This window comes from Haplochromis burtoni, unplaced genomic scaffold (genome assembly GCF_018398535.1).
Source record: "Haplochromis burtoni strain Fernald_Lab_line unplaced genomic scaffold, NCSU_Asbu1 Contig_47, whole genome shotgun sequence".
In the NCBI taxonomy this organism is placed as follows: domain Eukaryota; kingdom Metazoa; phylum Chordata; class Actinopteri; order Cichliformes; family Cichlidae; genus Haplochromis; species Haplochromis burtoni.
In genome coordinates, this window is record NW_024582408.1 from 2,372,278 (window position 1) to 2,391,583 (window position 19,306).

Genomic DNA, 19,306 nt, shown 5'->3' on the forward strand with positions numbered 1-19,306 from the left:
GGGGGGGGTATTGTTATTAAGCATTTTGTATATTTCTTATTTTGCGCGTTTGTTGGCCTCATTGAATGTTGATATGAAAGAAACAGGGGTGTTTCCAGGAATCGTTAATGGGGTAGAACAGGATAGAAGAATAACAGGGCAGGTTGGGTGGAAGAGGGGAGGCTGGAAATCAGAATATTTGATCAGAAGTAAATACAATTTGAGGCTGGTGTAGCTCTATGCCCTAATATAAATGATGTTATATGACAGACTCTTTGTGTAAGCGAATATCATGTTTCATATTTCTTAGCCTAAAGATGTATTCATGTTAGCCACAAAGTGAAATTTGCACTGGATGATGTGAATAGACACTAATCTGCATTAAAGGTATTTCAACTTTGCAAAAACCCATGAGCGGGGATTCTCCTGACACTGCCGACAGTCAGAAATGAATGATGAGCTTACTGAAGTCATTTGAGGGAAGCTGGAGTTTAATAGTTCAACTTTACTCTTAGATAAAGACCGATGGGGGAAAAGGAGAGGGTGTGGGAAAAGCTACTGATTGTACTCCTCCTTATCCCCTTGACTTTTGGGGTTTTTCCACTGTGACTGTGCAGCGAGGCATCAAAGTGCACTTAATGGAAAATGAAGATTATACAGAATCGTCCTTCTTCAGAATCATTATCATTTTTAAAAATAATAGTTATTAGTCGTTTCCTTATTTTTTATTAATGTGTTTATCACTTTAATCTCCAAATCCCTCCCAAATTACTGAACTTCTTCCACAATCTCATTCTTTCAGCCACTACCCAGACCTCGTGATTGTAGATATCATGATTACATTAGACAACAGGTCTTATCTATGTTTAGCACTGTAAGATTAACAAGCAGTCATTTTTTTGGGGGGGGCAGATGTCACCCTATGCCCCCCTCTGGACATGCCCCTGAAAATAAATTCCAGTAAGAGTTAGTCAGAAGCCTGCGAACTGTTACCATGTCATCCTAATAGAGCACTTTGCTCTCAGACTGCAGGTTTAATTGTGGTTCCAAGGATATTTAAAAGTAGAATGAGAGGCAGAGCCGTCGGGTTTCAGGCTACACTTCTGTGGAACCAGCTCCCAGTTTGGATTCAGGAGACAGGCACTCTTTTGGATCAGGTGACCCTGAATCCCCCCTTGGTTATGCTGCAATAGTCCTAGGCTGCTGGGGGCTTCCCATACACTAAGTATTTCTTCTTCACTCATCTTTTTCACTCATTATGTACTTACACTCCATTTTGCATTTAATCATTAGTTACTACTAATCTCTGACGCTCTTCCATAGTATTTAGTCTTTTGTCCCGTCTTCCTCCGCTCGCTCTCAGAAGATGGTTGCAGATGACTGTTCCTCCATGAGCCTGGTTTCTTTCTTTTAAAGGGGAGTTTTTTTTAATTCCCAATGACATCAAGTGCTTGCCCAGGGAGGTTGTTTTAATTTTGGGGTTTACCCTGTATTATTGCAGGGTCTTTACCTTACTCTACACCACTTGAGGAGACTGCTGTTGTGATTTGTGGCTATATTATTAATAAATGAACTTAACAAAAAAAAATGAGAAGACACGAAATGGAAAGTCATCAATGGGTATATATATATATATATATATATATATATATATATAGCCTTAGATAGTGTGCTTTTATTTTGATAATCACAAAGTAATTCCGCTCTCACACCCGACTCTCCGGCTTTTCTGCGCGCGCGTGTTCGCGAGGGAACATACTGTGTGTGTGCGTTCGATCACGCCACTGGGGATTCCCCCGCGTGACAAAAACAGCTTTGCCTTTCACATGTCAGCTCTTCCCCTTCTCGCCTTTCATTGCTCATATGCTCTCCGCCTGGAGCTCACGCATTTACCGGATATTTAGTCGACGGGTAGTCGTTAGTGTCTCGTTTCACTCGTTTTAAACCCGATACACCATGTTTTCGAAACTTTTTAAAACGCGTTAAATCGGTAAAAAGTGAACGCCTCTTCCTACACAGAGGGCACAGTGTTGTCGGTTAATGGCATGATACGCAGCGGCTCGTTCCTCTGGTTTCACGAAGACGGTGCGGCGGTTATCACAGGTGTCACCGGGCTGTCCGGTCACATCACCGAGCACCGAGCGGCTACAGCGCCCGCAGGAAGCCTTTAAATCCTCGGGGAAGGCGGGAGGGGGAAACCCAGCGAGGCCACCATCATCATCACCACAGCAGCACTACCATGGCGAGCCATGACTGTACTAAAGAACACTTGCCGGAGGATAACCGCACAGACTCAGGCATTGAGTCGTACCGCTCCATAGTGAAGTCGGAGGAGCCCCTGGGGCCGAGCAATGACCTCAGCGGGCCGAGGGACAAGTTCTCCGGCGGGGAGGAATGGCTGGACTCAGCCTACGGTTCCTCGTCTCTCACGGTAGAGAGCCTGTCGGATATAGTGGAGGGCTGCACGATTTCCAGCAACAACCAGCAAGTACAGAGCTCTGAACTCTCTGAGCAGGAGGAGAACTTGCTTACAACTATTACAGAGGATGGAGACACGTAGGTTTTTAATTGTTATTCATTTAATTTCCATCAAAAATTAAAAATTCTTGCTCATCTTGCTAGAATATTTGCTGAAAGGAATGCTGCTGCACACTGGTGGGTGAATACAAACCTTTTTGCATTTTAACTGTTTCTCTCTTAGAGGTTTCACCAGCTTTTTTGGCACCCGTGATTTTTTATCCTTAGTTGATATGGTTGGCAATATCCTACAGTTAGTTTGCAAAGCTCTTTATGATTATCATTTCCATTATCTAGTGATTTGTACATTAATGCCACCACATTAGTTTTAATTGGATCACTGCCTGATATGTAGTGATGGGGATTTATTAGACAATGTACGATTCAAAATGATTTAAAACAAGAAAAAAAGTATATATTTTTTTTATAATTGGTGACCTGTAATTAGAGATCCTTTTGTGTATTTGCTCTAAATATTGCACCGAATTTTTTAAAGGTTACCAGAATAGTTGCTGGTTTAATTTTGAGCAGGGTAGTAGCTTCTCACTTTTTTTTTTTCTTCTTCTTCTTTTTTTTTTTTTTTTTAAGTCTGCTGTAAGCTGATGAACTTAAAATCGTCATGAATGGCATTTCTACTGCAGCTGGAGTCTGTAAATCACATTAAATTTCAGGCACAGTTTTTCCCATGGCGATACAGGTTTTAAAGGGGATTTCATAAGAGTGTGATACTGCAGACTTTTATAATGAACTTTGTCCTTGTCGCATATGTGACCGGTCTCCATTGAGTTGTCGACTCTCAGTCAGAAAACAGAAGTGAAACAGATAGGTCTGGACTTCCCCCATGCAGCACAGACAAAGCACATGCTGTGAGGTAGCTGTGTGGCCCGCTTTTCATCCAAGAAACTTGTTGATCAGGACAGGACAGTGTGTACGCATGTTTTCATTCCTCACAGGCTTCTTTCTTTCCCCCTTGCTTTTTTTTTTATTTATTTATTTTTTTTTACTTTCTTCCCCCTTCCTTCTTCCAGACAGCTAAAAAAATCATTTGCAACTGAGCGGCTTTTCGCTGCTCTTCATTTCTCAATTTGAGTCAGTGAAACTTTTGCACACAATCTAAACACCTCAACCTCCACACACACACACACAACCTTATCAGCCCATGCAGACCTTCTTGTTTCTTATGTGACCCACTCATCTAGAGTTGCAGCGTCATCAACCAGCAGACCGATTTAATGAATCCTGCAGCCACGACCAGCCGGTGTGATCCTGATGTAGTCACATCACACTGCACAAGTGTTGTTGTGTCTCTGACCTCTTTTCATTTCCGCTTGCTGATTGTTGGGGCCACATGGTTTCATTCTCACACCCTAACTATAGATACCTGGTGGAGGGGGAAAAAAAACACCTGAAACACACCACAGTGCATTGCTTCGACTGACAGAATCATGCAAACACTAATTTTCCCCTGTGGGATTTTTTTTTAAAGTTCTTATTCATTCAAGTCTTACTCAAACCAGGAAGTCCCTTTCACACAAAGACATTTGCTGACAGGTTTATGTCAGTGCAGCTCCATCAGTCTGCAGACGTAGCTGACATTTAAGCATCACAAAAATGTAATGTGGCTTCTCGTGCAGTATCCTCTCATCTTAACCATTACTGGGGTACTTGAGCGATGGATTAACACTCACAAGCAGCTTTGTATTTTTACATTTATTTTCATTTTCTCTACAGTTTTTGGGAATTTTACATTCCTAGAAATGCACAAGGAATCATGCACTTTGTCACCTGCAGCCTTCCTAATTTACTTACAGTGAGAAATGCCCCACAACTGTTTCCTCATTGCTTCTTCTCAAACAGCCCAAAGATATTTAATTCAGTGGGGAAAAAAAGCCAACTTATATGCTTAATCGGTGTTGATAATAGTAAAGTAGTAATACGTTTTATGTATTTATGGCAGTAACTACAAGAAATGCTTTTTTCCCCTTGTTTTGTGCCAAAAATAAGCGTAAAATATTGTCACCTTTTTAAAATAAACCTTATGCAGGTACTTTATCTTTTTTTTTCTTTGTTTCTCAGTGTCAGTAGCTGCAAACAAAATGTTCAGTTGCATGATTAATCCTTATAGATTTCAATAACTGATCACTTTAAAAAAGCAGCTGTATTATCGCTACCGCTGCACATTAGTTTTTGAAACGCTGATATTTTAAATTTGGGACTAAATAAAACTGAATTCTTTTTTCCCCCCTTTGGTGTGGGTCTTTTGAAATAAAGTAACCCCATTTACCATTTAACAAATCGATAAATGCCACGTTGTTTACTACTTTGTATAATTAGACATGTGGCACTGTAAGTGTTCAAAGCTGAGTGTACAGCGAGACGTCGTGGGAACTTTTGATCCCACTCTGTCTGCGTCTGAAGCAGCCCGCGGCGTCCAGCTTTGGGTTAAATGACATTTACTCTGAAAGCAGAACGTCTCGCTGCTAAACTAACAGAGAAGTAACTGCTGCGGCGAATCGTGCAGCAGAAAAACATCAACGGTTCAAGCCCGTAAGATAAAACCTGATGTCCGCAGAATTTGGACTCAGCAGTGAGTTTAAAGAACTTGAAGCCTCAAACTTTGATTTTAATCTGTTAAGATCCCTTTTCCAGATGGGGCCCTCGCTATGTTGCTGTTGAGTCTAAATTAAGCACTAATGCTCAGTTCCATTTCCTGCTTTGCGCACACATTTGTTTGCTACAACTTCCCACTGTGTTTTTTTTGTTTTTTTGGGTGGCGTGCTTTTTGTTTTGTTTTGTCTTTTGCTGCAAGCGTTTAAACTGAAGCCTGTGCGATTATATCTGCTCACAGATGTTTGATTTTTTTTTTTTTCTTTTTTTAACCACCAGCACCTTGCTGTGCTGTCTAGAATTTTTTTGTATTGCTCAATACCCCAACGACTCAGTCTTGCCATTCAGCCCACTAAGTGTTACATTTCGAGGTAGTCTCTTGAAATGAATACCGAGGAAAATTGTTAGGCAACATTTGTTGAAATTCACAGCGCTGCTTTTTTTTTTTTTGAGGGGGGGGTAAGTTGCTCAATTTAAGATAAAGTAGGGCTGCAGATTTTTCCAGGCGTAACGGTTAATGTTCATCTTCTCTTTTTCTTTCTCACTCCCGTAGAATCCTGCACTTAGCAATTATCCATGAAATATCACCACTTGCTAAGGACTTGATACAGATATTCCCAACAGAAGTCCTGGACATCCAAAATAATTTATATCAGGTAGGTACAACAGGTCCTACAAGTTGCTTCTGCTGGAATTTTTTAATCCACAAATACTTCCTCATCTGCACCTTGATTGTGGAAGCGGTGGCTTTATTTATATCTCTGTACTTCCAGAGAACTCTTGTTCCTCTTTATTTGCAGTCCGTCCTCACTCGGGACGTCACTGTGGGTGGTTCCAGTGTTAACTCATAAGGGACTTTGAATGGAAACTCCCCTCCTCTACTTCATGTAGAAATAGAACCACAGGGAGCTGTGGAGTGTATCCTTGTGTGGATGTGGGTGGAGGAGTTGTTCCAGTCCTTCAAGAAGTCCGACCAGAGACTTAACTTGAACTTGCAGAACTGTCAAAAGGAAACATATGAAGTTGAGACTCAGCACTTCATGTAGTGACTCAGTTAGCTCTGTGCTGGGCTCTTTTGGTTTCCTAATTTCCTCTTAGTAGTCATTCTAAGATTTCACATTTGGACACATTACCAAGAAGAAATTTGTTTGCAACCCAGGGGGTTTAAAATAAAAATGCATCTTCATTTCTGAAGGAAAAGGAAAACAAATGGATTAGGGATTTTTGCCATATTTTAACACGTGGTCCTGTGAGTACAGTCTCGCAGCAAAATTCTGATAACAAAAAAAATTGCAAAGCACATTAAAAAAAAAAAGAGAGGGAGAGACAGCACTATCATACTCTACACCTACAGCAGTCTCAGTAAACCACAGTGCAGAGTAACCGCATCACTTGTTGTGGATTAAAGATAAAACTCAATTTCTCGGAAAGGGTTTTCCTCACTTGTACCTGAATGCAGCAGGTACAGGCCTGCGCTCTGGGGATTTTCAAAGGGAACTATTAGACTTTTACCTATTTCCTCTCATATTTATACCACTTCAGTAATGGGTGCTCACATTAAACATGTCAAAAGTTTGGTATAATGAGGTCGGTAATCTCAATGAGCCGAAATTTTAGTGAAGCTTTGGATTACTCTAACGCTCAGAATCATCATTCATGCTAAGCTACTCTACTAGAGTCCAAAAATAATAATGAGGAGTTAGAAATGAGGATAAGAGCATTCTTGGAAATACAGGGAAGCTGCAGCTGTGAAGGAGAAGTGACAGGGTATAAGGACAACAGCTGAAGAAATATATAAGACCACCATCAACCTGTTATTGTCAGTATGTTTGATGAATCAATGGACAGCTAGTATTTTTTTTGTGTGTCTTTGCTTAATATCAACTCAACATTTTAGTAGCTTATTTAACATCTCAACTTAAATATGAACTTCTGACGTGTTTTTGTTTATATTGACCAGAGACACACAGGTAAAGTTTTTGTTTTGTTCCTCAGAGCCCTTTGCACCTCGCCACCTACCTAAACCTGAGAGAGGTGGTGCAGTGTCTGATGGAGAAACAGGTCAGCATAGAGCTGCAGGACCAGGACGGGAACACGGCGCTCCACGTGGCCTGCCAGCACGGGCAGTTAGAGTGTGCAACCGAGATGACCAAAGACGTTTCTCCCAGCAAGTTGGCTCCGGTCCTCGAGACCCAGAACTGGAGAGGTGAGGGGAAAACAGTCATGGCTGCTACTAAATCTGTTTATGCGAGTTTTTATGCATTAAAGTCAAAAGTTGTTTTTGTTTTACATTTTAATGTCGCAGAAATATTTAACTAGCTTGTCTTTCCCTGATGTCCTCCTAAAAGATACATGAGGATTTTCTTGGACAGTAGCAGAAGAAATAACGCCCACATTTAGCATTGATGTAGAACATGTTTTGTGTTGTATCGATACAGTGTTGGTCTGTATTCTGCTTGAAGTTTGTAAAAACTGTTTGACCTAAAAGTGAGCTCCACATTGCAGATTTCAGACAACATTTGTAATTTCAGGTCTTGGCTGTCTTCACTTGGCTGCACTGAACAGGCAACATGAAATTATGAAGCTCCTGATCAAAAAGGGCGCAGATCTGAATATACAGGTTAGTCTGTGGATTCCCCCCCCCCCAAAGTCAATGCACCATATGAGCTGTATTTGTGTAATTAAGTTTTGCATAAAGGCAGAATTCACACTAAACAGAAAGCCTTTTTTGCACTCGTGTAATTCAGCCTGAAATGATCACAAACAGTGCAGCTCCACTTGCAGACTTCAACTCATAACACTGAAAAGGAAAAGGTTGAAGGACCGGATGAAGAGTTTGTTTTTGTGGAAGCAAAGCTGCAGTCTTTATTTATTTTTTTCCCCTAAGAGGGCTTTCTGTACTTGTTTAATCCAGTCATATGTCTGCATTTATAATCACATACGTCCTGTTTAAACTGTGTTTACCACATCGGGACCTTATGTTGTGTTCCTATCATAAATCAGCTGCACCTGTGCAATGCTGATAGTGATATGAGCTGAGCTCGGGGCTTCCTGCAGGATTCAGTGAGACATAATTAGATTTGAGATATGATTAGGTCAGACTAGCCGGCCGCTCTTAACTTTCTATTGATGGTAGGGAACGTGGCAGTCCCGAAACCACCCCAGACATTCCTCTTAGTTTAAATCAGTGGCCTAACATATCAGTCTGCCTCACGTCCAATGTATTGAATTATTCATTATTCTAATTGAATGTACTTTGACCTTTTTACTAGCTGATTTCAAGAATTTGGAATTGCAAAAATAAAACTGTGAAACTGTTTAAATTTCATAACGAATTTCTGCCCTTTTTGTGGAATTTCTCATCGCTTTTCTTCGTCCGCTCCCCTCGTAGGAAGGAACCAGCGGCAAAACGCCTCTTCACCTCGCTGTGGAGCTGCATGACATCACATCTGTGAAGCTGCTGCTCGGCAGCCGAGCCAATGTGGACGCTGCAATGTTTAATGGCTGCACACCCCTGCATCTTGCGGTGGGGAGACAGGACGCCACCATCGCCACCATCCTCTGTCAGAATGGCGCCGACAAAATGCTGCGAAACATGGAGGATGAGACGGCGTTGGATTTGGCTGACGGCAATGATGATGTAAGCAAATATTAAGGGTTGAAATGCACTGTTGTACATAGTTTAAATAATAAGACTTAAATCCTGTTTTAAAAAAAAACCCCTACTGCCTGACTGAACTCATTCTTCGTTTACTCTTTAAGTGGTTTAACATCACTAAGCTACCAGTTCAGAATAACCTACCAAAGCATACAAGCAGGGGACCTGGTACTCTTTTAAAAAAGCAGAGTAGTCACAGCAGAAGTGGATTTGGTTCATTTGTTTTCGTTTATTTTACTCCAGTTTGTATGAAGCTCACAGACAAACACTATTCATGGTTTCAATTTTGACCTCTTGTGCTCTAAATGCTCTGCTTAGTTCTGGGTTTCCTAGAAAGACATTTAGATAAGGGATAAGTCGTCTGTACGGCAGCGCTTGTATAAATGCTGTTCTCTGGTATTTTTTCTAATCATTATTTAAGGATCAGTAAAGTTTGACCTGCTTCTTGTTCTTGTCTTTCAGATTCTGGCTCTATTTCCTTTTGATGACATCCAGATCTCTGGAAGGTCGTTGGTTGGCGTGAAGTTTTGAGCTGAGTCACGGGCTGAACAACAGTCCTCTAATTGTCTGGAGCCTCACTGCAGCTCGTATAAATAAAAATTTTAAAAACCTATATTTTGAGCTAACATTGTTGATTAGTATACATATGCTTAGACAAGTATGTGCACAGTATAAATCTCACTTCGCTCTGATTAAACAGAGTAGTACCGCTTAATTGAAAGATTTTACAAGCTTGGTTATTTTGCTTCTTTCTGCATGCCTCTGGAGATGGTTGTACTCAGCTGTAAAACCCCACCTCACTGTGAGTGCCAGACTGTCTCTAAACCTGTTCAGTGCCCACAAAAAAAAATCTACCTCTTTATCATTTTGACCTGGTTTCAGTGGCTACAAATAGAGTATGCAAAATGCATAGTTTCGGTTTCTCAAACTTTATCAGTGACTTTGCATTGAAATTGAAGTAAGTTTTAATTTTTTAAATTTTGTTTTTAACTCTGAATATGTGGCCTTTCACTGTAGTGCATAAAAGAGATTTTTGGAAGAATGCAATCAGAGGTGTGAACAGATATTTTAAAAAATGTAAATCCTGCAAAAAACAAACTATTCTCATCTCTGCTTTTGCTAAAAAAAAAAAAAAGTGACAAGTGGTTAAAAATGTAATGTATATAACAGGAAATGCAGCTTGATCTTTTTGATTTGTAGTTTTTGTTTTTTGCTTGAAATAGTGAAACTATTTATCTCAACCTAGCTTTCATCAGCAGAAACTGTTCTTTGTGTAATTACACTGGCCTGTCTAGTTAAGAGTTCATTTATTTTGTAATAAAAAGACAGGAAATTCATGAATGTTGTGTCTTTTTTAATTGCAAAAACAGTCATGGTAAAGGACGTGTTTAATTTTGAAGGTTTTACATATCAGCACATAATAAAAAAAAAAAAATCAGATCTTAAAATTAGCTGAATACAGCTTCAGATAAACTACAAAATGTGGCACGGTTTCATTATTTATGTGTGGAAAAATTAAGTACAGTCTGACGTCTTTAGGAACTAAATAGATAAACAGCAGCCAATCAAGTAGCACGGGCAAGTGTAAGCACCTCTATGAAAATAGAAGCTTTGGTAATTTGCTGCTCTGAAACTTTAGGGTGTGTGTTAACATGATGACAGAGGAGGACAAATCTGGGAAGGATTATACAGCCATTTCTTCACAACTGTGCAGACCAACTGTTGAGCACAGTGGTGGAGGAGTCATGATTTGAGTTTGTTTTGCACTCACTGAGTCACTTGTAAAATCCTCTGTTTACCAAAGTATTCTAGAGCCGAACATGACACCATCTGTTCAGCGGTTAAAGCTTATTCAGGACAATGATCTCAAGCGCAGCAGCAAATCTACAACAGAAAAGAATCAAGGGAGTGCAATGGCTGAGTCAAAGTCCAGACCTGAACCTGCCAAATGCCTAGGCGGGGCCTAAACGAATCCCCACAGACCTCCTGAGGCAACGTTGTTAAAAGGGAGAGGCAAAATTCCTCCGTAACGATGTGAGCGGGTGATAGTGAAATAGAAACAAAAATGCTTCTACAAGTTATGGAATCATGGGGAATACCGAATACCGAATTTTTCACATGCTGCCAGTATGCCACGTGTTGCTGTTCATCTGAGGCTGTTTACCTAATTTAAAACCTGATTAAAAACTGGATTTTTTTTAATCTCCTCATATGTAAAACCGTAGAATTGAAAGAGGGTGTCCTATCTTACTCAAGCATGCATCTCTATCTAATGTGTGCACGTGCACAAGCCTGACACGGTTTACCAACGGTCTTACATGTGCAATTCCAAGTTGTTGAAAGCCTCAAAAGAAGGTGTTTCAAATACGCACAGAAACAGGTGATGCAGATATATTTTAGCTTCCACTTAAATGAAAGTAAAGATGAGATGATTAAATGTTATGTTGTACCGAATGCTCCTAACAACAAAAAATCTGCTGACTGGAAACATGGTTTATTTTTGTTTTCCTGTAAGTGGCTTCTTCCTTGTGGGTCTTACAGTACAATGACCGGTGGAACTGTGGAAATTCCAGTTGGTTGGATTTCTATTATAAACACATTACCCACCGCAGAACAGGTTCACTTCATGTTCATACAGGTATATTGACCTGACTAACTACCTGGCAATTACAAAATTACTTTCCTTTGACCAGGTAAACATGACAGCAGAAGCAGTAGCTGCAGATTTGTCTTTATCTATTTCCTGGTCAAATTAGCTGTATGGTTGCAAAGCACAACTCAAGTTTTATATTGAATATAACAGTTAATTTTATGGGATTTTCTCATCTTTCATTGTCACATGTGCACAAACAAAACTTATGGCAGCAGCTACCAAACCGACAAACCTCTGTGGTCAGTAGCTAGAACAGAGTTATGAAACTATACCAGTCTACTTCTCCATTCAAGTGTAATCTGGAAAACTGATACTGTTGTGTTATGTACAGTAAAGACCATGCTAGTGCTGCAAAAGGTTTTAAAAATGGTGTGTTCAAGTCATGTATTCCGCTCTGTGCGATCCTTCTCAATCAACATCTATGATGATAGTATGCGTAATACACTCAGCAGGTCAATTATCTCATCAGGTCTGACTAATACTCCTGGAAATAACATTTCTTTCTAATGGAATGCCGGAATTTCCATTCTTGCAGACATCCACCTACGTGGACATAGCCTACGTGGGATATTATTCAGATAAATATATCAGCTGCTGTTATGTGATATCTTGGTTTAGTTAATGATTAGCTGCTGTATTGAATTTTTTTTTATGACGGCATGTCTCTCTTCACTTTTGCAGTCAGAAGGAAACAAAGACGAGACAAACATTGGAGAAATTACTACTGAGGTGTAGTGGAACGAGGGCACACATTCCCCTACGTGAAAATAAAAGGAATTCCTTACTGGTGACCTGTTTTAGAAGTGAGTCAGGGGTACGGCAGGCACTGTGGCGTCGTTGAAGAAGCAGCTCAGATGTGTTTATCAGCAACAATGACAGCAGCCTATTTAGATGCTCACTCACTGGCATGAAGGAAGTGCTTTACTGTGCATGTGTTTATGATGTAGGATTCATTTGAAATGCCTCATGCATAAGGCTTTCCAGCACAGCTTAACCTTCTTCAGAGATGCATAGAGTGGATGTCATAGTTGTCTGGGCCTTGTTTACTGTCTTTTATACTGGAACTCTTCAAAAACTATATATATCTTTACATTTTAATCATTTTTTCTTATATATACATACAAAAACGGTATGTCACGTCTTATATGCGATGCTTCATGTTTCCAAGAAACGGGAGAAATGAGTCATTACATGTAAAGAAGAGAAGATCTGTTTGCTGCTTTTGCATTTATTTGTATTTACTTAGATATCAATAAAAATAAGGAATGTCATCCAGACAGTCATCTCTATGAGCAGGGGGGGGGAAAGCCAAATTAAGAAACACAACAACAGCTTAAAAGTTTAGACTATGAAGATTTTCAGACACTGAGCAGTGGGAAGCACTGGCATCAAAGTAAAGACCTGTATCTTTACATTTTAATCTTTTTTCCCCCTGTTTGTTTGTTTGATTTATTTTCAAAGATCTGAATCTTTGGATTGTTAATTTTCTTATGTTATGCATTTACATTTACACCACAAATATGATGTGTTTTGGTCCAAATTTAGGTATTTCTTTAACTAGAGCAGATAATTATTTCAGGCTCATGTGCCATCTTATAGATATGGTATATTTATACTTTAAAATGTGACAAATAGTATGTATGTCAAGCTTTAAAATGAATAACACGGAGTATAGAGTAGAATACTTCCAAACTATAGCTTCCACCATCTGGTGTAAAATCTTGGCCCAAAGAAGATTTCAATATTAGATTGGTTGAGAAACTTGTGCTACTGTTGGCCAAAGAGGAGAGGGGGAAAGAAAGGCAAGAGTGTGGAAGTGAGTTTAATTACTTCTGGAGTTAACCATCCAAAGCAAAGGACAATGCACAAGAGAAGTGCAGGAGAGAGTGCAAGCAAGGTGGAGTGAGTATACATGAGTGTCAGGGCTGAGGATTGGCTCAGGATAAGTGTCAGCAGCAATAGTATGAAAGTTTACAAAATGATGATGTAGACAGCAGCACTGATAAAAAGAAGGCTGAGCTGGAAGTGGCAGAGCTGAAGATGGGCGTAACCAGGATGGACAGGATTAGAAATGAGTAGATCAGACTGACAGCTTAGGTTGGGCCTTTTGGAGACAAAGAGAGGCGAGGCTCAGGTGGTTTGGACATGTGCGCAGGAGAGATGGTGGATATACTGGACAAAAGATCACCATGGTGAAAATTCATGGCATTCCAATGACAATAGTTGATCACAGGGCTATGGTGGGCCCACTCAGTGCCCTGCTGTCTGTGCACGTCATAGCCCAGCAGCTCTGCAGTTCCTCCTCCACACCGACAGGGGTCAGGGCCGCCGGGAGGGCGCCGTTATCTCTCGCCAGCATCCTGTGGTGATGCTGCTGAGTAAAGAGGAGGTGGCCTTTCCTGCTAAAGTGAACACATCGGCTATTGAGGAAAAGTCGAAGACCTCTGATCTAAAGGCGACTAGCCTGAAAGAAAACAGCATCTCATTATTTAGTCATTTTTCACCTGGCGGACCCACGGGGCTTCATGGTGTGTCACAGCGGGGACGCTTGAGTCTGTCGGCGTGTGTGCTACGCCGGGTGTCGGCCACGGAGTGCAGGGAAAATGCCTTCTTTCTCACGGAGGTAATATTTTTCAGACAGAAGTGTAGCTAACTGGGAAAATGTGTCACGCTGAAGATGAGTTTGAGGTATGGGCTCATTCAGCTCACGGTGAACCTTTCTGTGATGCAGCCTTACGGGGGCAGATTTTTGAAGCTGTAAGCAGCCTACGGAACTGGTATTAGCTTACACTAATTTAGCAACTAACGGTCCGACCTAAACACCCTTTCGTTTGGCAGCCTTTACCATAAATGGGTTAATTTAGTTTTATAGCGAGCGAGAGAGAGAGTCCGCTTTTTCTGTACAGTCTACGGCCGTTTGATAGTGGGCGTGTCTGTCTGCAGGCAAATATGTTGAAATATGTTTCATATCTAAGTCAGTTTACTGCAACTAACCCAAGAGTTATGTGTGCATTCATTAAAGGTTTAATAAATGGTTCCAACACCTATGGAAAAATACCTAATACTGGTACAAGTATTGGTGTTTTTCCACTCTACACTTTCTACATCTACCCCACCAGCCTTTTTTTTTTTTTTCTTTTTAGCAACTTGGGAGAAACAGTTCCGTTATTGTAATGAAGACCTGTTGCTCCAGTTTTAATGGTACTTATATGTGCACACGTCAATCTAAACAAGTGCTCATTTTCTCTGTTTGTGTGTCTATGGCGTAGCAGCATGTAGGATGGCTTGTCTGGTGCAGTGCATTCCTTCATGTAATAAGCTTCTTGTTCAGGGCCCAGGTCTCCCTGCAGTAGGCTATTGGCTGACCAGGGCGCTGCAGAGTCCCAACACAAAGAGGCTCTGTGTTAGCCGGGCTCACAGGCCCCCACAGGAGGAGGCCCTGCCTCACTCCAAATGGGATACATCTCAGTGCTGTTGTCGGCAAGGAACACACCTTTTCACAGGAAGCCTGAGTTTCACCACAGGTGTCCTTTAGTCATTAGTAACACTTAAGCTGTTTGTGGGAATGGGTGATGAAGCACATCTGATGTCTTCACGGCTCAGTTAGCAAGTTGGTTGTTTTAACTGATTCCATCAGCTCATTTCATCATCCAGTGCTCTCATGCTGTAGCCACAACCAGACTACACTATGCTTGATGCTTTATTATTATGTTATTAGCTTGGAAAAAAGTTTTAAGGTGGGATTTATGGCTCTGGAGGAGGTTTTCTGAAAAAACTGCCCTATTTTATTTTTTAAAAAATGTTTTAACATGCTACAAACTGCATTTAAAAGATAGCAAGTTAAGTTTATAACTATTTTCAAGAGAAAGCTGCTTTTTTAAAGGATACTGCAGAGTTAAATGCACAGAGAGTGGTAAGTTGCCCCATAGTTTTGGAGCTCAGGTCTGGAAGGAAGGCAGAATCCCCCTTAGTTTCAGAGAAAGGGAGATATTTGAGGACTTGATAACCGAGTTTGGAGAATAAGGGTGTAGTGGTTCCGTCATATAGGTGGATCTGTAAATAGACAGATCCACCTACAGACAGACAGATCAGGGAAAGATAATTAATTAGAGATATTGTGAAGATGCATAATGTGATGGTGTTTTCTTCTGCAGTATTCGTCAGTTTAATCAAACCTTCACCCAAACTGTGATTGGGGACAAGGTCACATATGTCATTTTACGGGCATTTTTTCATTTTTGCTAAGAATCGCTACTCCGTGTAGAGGATTGATTAGATTTTAATGAAAGTGCGTGAAAATTGAATAACCATTGCAATGCTCACAAATTAGCTTTAATTTTAGATGCTTAAATGAGCAGACATAAACAACATTTGTGTATTGTTCATTTAATATTTATCATCAGCCTTGTTAAAATAGAAAGTAATGTAAGCTGTCTTGTTTATGTGTATAAGCTGTAATCACCAGCAGACTCTCATTGATATTGTTTCTGTTATGTAGCCTGATTGGTAGTTTTGTGTCACCCTGTAGGATTTGGCCTGCACTCGTGTTGCTCCTGTTCCCTTCCGCTGTGACTGCAGAAGAGCCTTCGCTGCTGGATGGCTGGCACGATGTCTGGCTCTTCCGCTTTCTCGTCAACATGCTGGGATACTCAACCATTATCATCCCTGGCTACCTCCTCATTAGCTATTTCAAGCGCACCAATTATGCAGAAACAGGTTCGGGTTTTGAGAGAATTTTACTGTCTTATTTTTAAATGCACGAAAGCTGCTGATCTAAAACTCGTTGGGCTTTTGTCTTTCTCACGTTTATTTAGGGAGTGGGTTTTGCTTTCCTCTCATAAAGACCTGCGTGTTTGGAAACGAGGCCAAGACCAGCTTGTTGGATGACACGTCTGCAGCAAGCAGGAATGAGGCTGATTCGGGTTCAACACTCAAACAGGCGTTAAAGTTAATCTTTTGCGCTGCCGGACTTCAGGTATCCTCCCCCAAAACCTTCAGTCATTAATTGCATATGCTAATGCTACCACATTATGTCCTATTTCTGAGGACCCAATGTTTGGAGGTTGAAGTATGCCACTGTTTGTCGATACTGTATTTAGAGCAACATCCAGCACAGTGCAGTACAGCAATAAAGGTACTGATCCATGCAGACAAATTAGTTATTTACAAGATTTGTTCAAGGAGTGAAGGTTGTATAATTTTTTTTTTTTTTTTTTAAAAGACGGCATGATGGTAACGTCGTCACAGACCAGTCGTACTGGATACTTTGTTCTCTGCCTTCATTGATAACAGAGCTCACTACAGGCAGACCAGACATCCTCAGATTAAAGCAGATCGCAAACACGCCACACCTGCTGGACCATAAATTTCACTTGTGTTGAATTAGACTGGCGACCGGGGATGGCTGCTTAGGGTGTGCCCGCCTCTCACCCAGTGATAGCTCAGATAGGCTCTCCTCTTTGTTTAAAAACAGAGTGATCGTAAGCCCACTCCAGTGTTGTCTGAGTGACTTTAAAACAACACTGGAGTGGCTTTGGGATAACTCTTGAGTGGCACAGTTGAACCCCCTTCTCAAACAGAAACATACATCGCTGGTGAGATCTCAAATTTCTGACACTCATCTTCCATTGTGATAGCGCTTTAGATACTCTGCAGTCAAGAATGGCAAAACATTTCCAAAAACGAGGTGTACAAAACTTCAAAGCTTCAGCTAAGTACTCAGTAAAGGGCCTGAATACTTCCGCTTTCCTTTCAATATACAGGCAGTGAGTTTATAATAGGGGAAATGATGGATTTAATTCAGCCATTGACAGTAACACGGTTAAATGCAAAAAGAGTAAAGGGTTTGAGTAGTAGTAGTGTGATTCCTGCTTTTAATACTACAGTGGCAGAAACTGGGGTCAGAATTCACACCACCTGAAATAACTCTTTTAACGCTCTTATTTGATAAAGTGATTTAACTCAGTGTTAAGAATAAACTTCTTTTCTTATCTTAGGTTTCATATTTGACATGGGGAGTCCTCCAGGAGAGGGTGATGACTCGTTCTTACGGAGCCGCAACTACAGATCAGGAGGGAGAGAAATTTAAGGACTCGCAGTTCTTGGTCTTCATGAACCGTATCCTTGCTCTGACTGTGTCGGGCATCTGGTGCGTCATGTTCAAGCAGCCTCGCCATGGAGCACCCATGTACAAGTACTCCTTCGCCTCGCTCTCCAACATCCTGAGCAGTTGGTGCCAGTACGAGGCCCTCAAGTTCATCAGTTTCCCCACTCAAGTCCTGGCCAAGGCCTCCAAAGTCATTCCTGTCATGCTCATGGGCAAGATCGTGTCCCATAAAAGCTACGAATACTGGGAGTACTTCACTGCTGTGCTGATCTCGGTCGGTGTCAGCATGTTTTTGCTCTCAAGCACAACCGACAAACATCCATCCACCGTCACCACTTTCAGCGGGGTCATCATCCTCATCGGCTACATCGTCTTCGACAGCTTTACCTCCAACTGGCAGGACAACCTGTTCAAGTACAAAATGTCATCAGTGCAGATGATGTTTGGAGTCAACCTGTTCTCCTGCCTCTTCACCGTCGGGTCGCTGCTGGAACAGGGTGCCTTCTTTGAGTCGTTGGGTTTCATGACCCGCCACTCCGAGTTTGCCTTTCATGCCGTGCTGCTGTCTGTGTGCTCGGCATGCGGTCAGCTCTTCATCTTTTACACTATCAGCCAGTTTGGTGCTGCCGTCTTCACCATCATTATGACCTTACGGCAAGCTTTCGCCATTCTTCTCTCGTGTTTCCTTTACGGTCACACTGTTACCTTAGTAGGTGGCTTTGGTGTCGTTGTAGTGTTCCTGGCACTTTTCCTACGGGTGTATGCACGTAGCCGTATGAAGTCAGGTCGGCGGGGAGCGCAGCCGCTTGCACAGAAGGTGTAGCGCTCCAAACTGGGAACTAAGACCACGTTTTCTGTGGTGCTATTTGTCTATTTGTGTGCATCTTTCTTTCTTTTATTAATTTTTTTACCGTTCAGTTCTTTTTAATTTTATTTTTATTAGCAATGGTACAGAAAGGGATTCTGCAGTTTTTACTCTTACACCAAGGTACCCCCAAGGGGTTCATGTGATTCGTTAGGTCAGAGAAGTTTTGAGTGCCTGCAAACTGCCTCTTCAGCTCTTTGTTATCTTTTTTTTTTTCCTTAAACCTCCATACGTTGCCCATGCATTCAGTTTAGGGTTTCTATGACCATGGAAAATGTACGAGTTTAATAGCTAGGCATTATTTCCCAAGCGTTACTGATATTGTCCCTTATTTAACTTTATCCAGGCTAATGGCACCATTTGTTGGGTTATCCTTCAGTCGCAGCAGCCAGATGTTTATCTATCAACCTATTGTGTTGGAGAGCAGGGGTCTTTATGTGGCTTAAGATGGTGTCAAAACATGTTGCATACATTTTAGTTTAATTTAAAATATATTAACATGTCACATAGGCTAGCATCAGTTAGGGTTCAGGTAGACAAAATTCTGGGTCATAATGAAAGAATCAGATGCTGCTGTGGGTTGTTTTAGAATTTTTTTTCCACACTATGTTTTACTTAATGTTTTGAACTTTGGGCAAAAAAAAATGTATAAATATATATCTTAAATCAGTTTTTTCAAGCCAACTTGTCAGTTGTGTACTTTTGTAAAAGGACTGCTTTGATGTGAATGTTTGGGGAACACTGAATGGATGATTCTGATGCCTCATTGCTGTCACAAATGATGTGAAGATACTGTAGACCCAGGGGTCAGTTTGCAGAACGGAGTGCATACAAGGGAAATGCAATGTAACTGGTACCTTGTTTTTATCATTCTACTATTTCCTCTGGTAACTGGATTAATATTAAAATAACTTAATACTA

General features: G+C 41.0%; 2 protein-coding genes across 2 annotated transcripts; both read left to right on the forward strand.

Annotated features, from left to right (window-relative positions):
* The first annotated feature begins 1,732 nt into the window (after nucleotides 1–1,732).
* On the forward strand, nucleotides 1,733–10,098 carry nfkbie (nuclear factor of kappa light polypeptide gene enhancer in B-cells inhibitor, epsilon). The gene is made up of 6 exons (XM_005921525.3): nucleotides 1,733–2,535; nucleotides 5,657–5,759; nucleotides 7,099–7,309; nucleotides 7,635–7,723; nucleotides 8,495–8,743; nucleotides 9,224–10,098. The coding sequence occupies exons 1-6, from the start codon at nucleotides 2,219–2,221 to the stop codon at nucleotides 9,290–9,292; spliced, it is 1,038 nt and encodes a 345-aa protein (XP_005921587.1). The 5' UTR covers nucleotides 1,733–2,218; the 3' UTR covers nucleotides 9,293–10,098.
* A 3,655-nt stretch (nucleotides 10,099–13,753) lies between these two features.
* On the forward strand, nucleotides 13,754–19,306 carry slc35b2 (solute carrier family 35 member B2). The gene is made up of 4 exons (XM_005921521.3): nucleotides 13,754–14,037; nucleotides 15,943–16,130; nucleotides 16,229–16,389; nucleotides 17,411–19,306. The coding sequence occupies exons 1-4, from the start codon at nucleotides 14,018–14,020 to the stop codon at nucleotides 18,341–18,343; spliced, it is 1,302 nt and encodes a 433-aa protein (XP_005921583.1). The 5' UTR covers nucleotides 13,754–14,017; the 3' UTR covers nucleotides 18,344–19,306.

What these genes read in the sequence shown, in the direction of transcription:
- nfkbie (XM_005921525.3), top strand. Translation starts at nt 2,219, where the DNA reads ATGGCGAGCCATGACTGTACTAAAGAACACTTGCCGGAGGATAACCGC. An exon ending in ATTACAGAGGATGGAGACAC is followed by an intron (nt 2,536 to 5,656) that starts GTAGGTTTTTAA and finishes TCACTCCCGTAG; the next exon opens with AATCCTGCACTTAGCAATTA. An exon ending in GCGCAGATCTGAATATACAG is followed by an intron (nt 7,724 to 8,494) that starts GTTAGTCTGTGG and finishes CTCCCCTCGTAG; the next exon opens with GAAGGAACCAGCGGCAAAAC.
- slc35b2 (XM_005921521.3), top strand. Translation starts at nt 14,018, where the DNA reads ATGCCTTCTTTCTCACGGAG. An exon ending in CACCAATTATGCAGAAACAG is followed by an intron (nt 16,131 to 16,228) that starts GTTCGGGTTTTG and finishes ACGTTTATTTAG; the next exon opens with GGAGTGGGTTTTGCTTTCCT. An exon ending in TTTGCGCTGCCGGACTTCAG is followed by an intron (nt 16,390 to 17,410) that starts GTATCCTCCCCC and finishes TTCTTATCTTAG; the next exon opens with GTTTCATATTTGACATGGGG.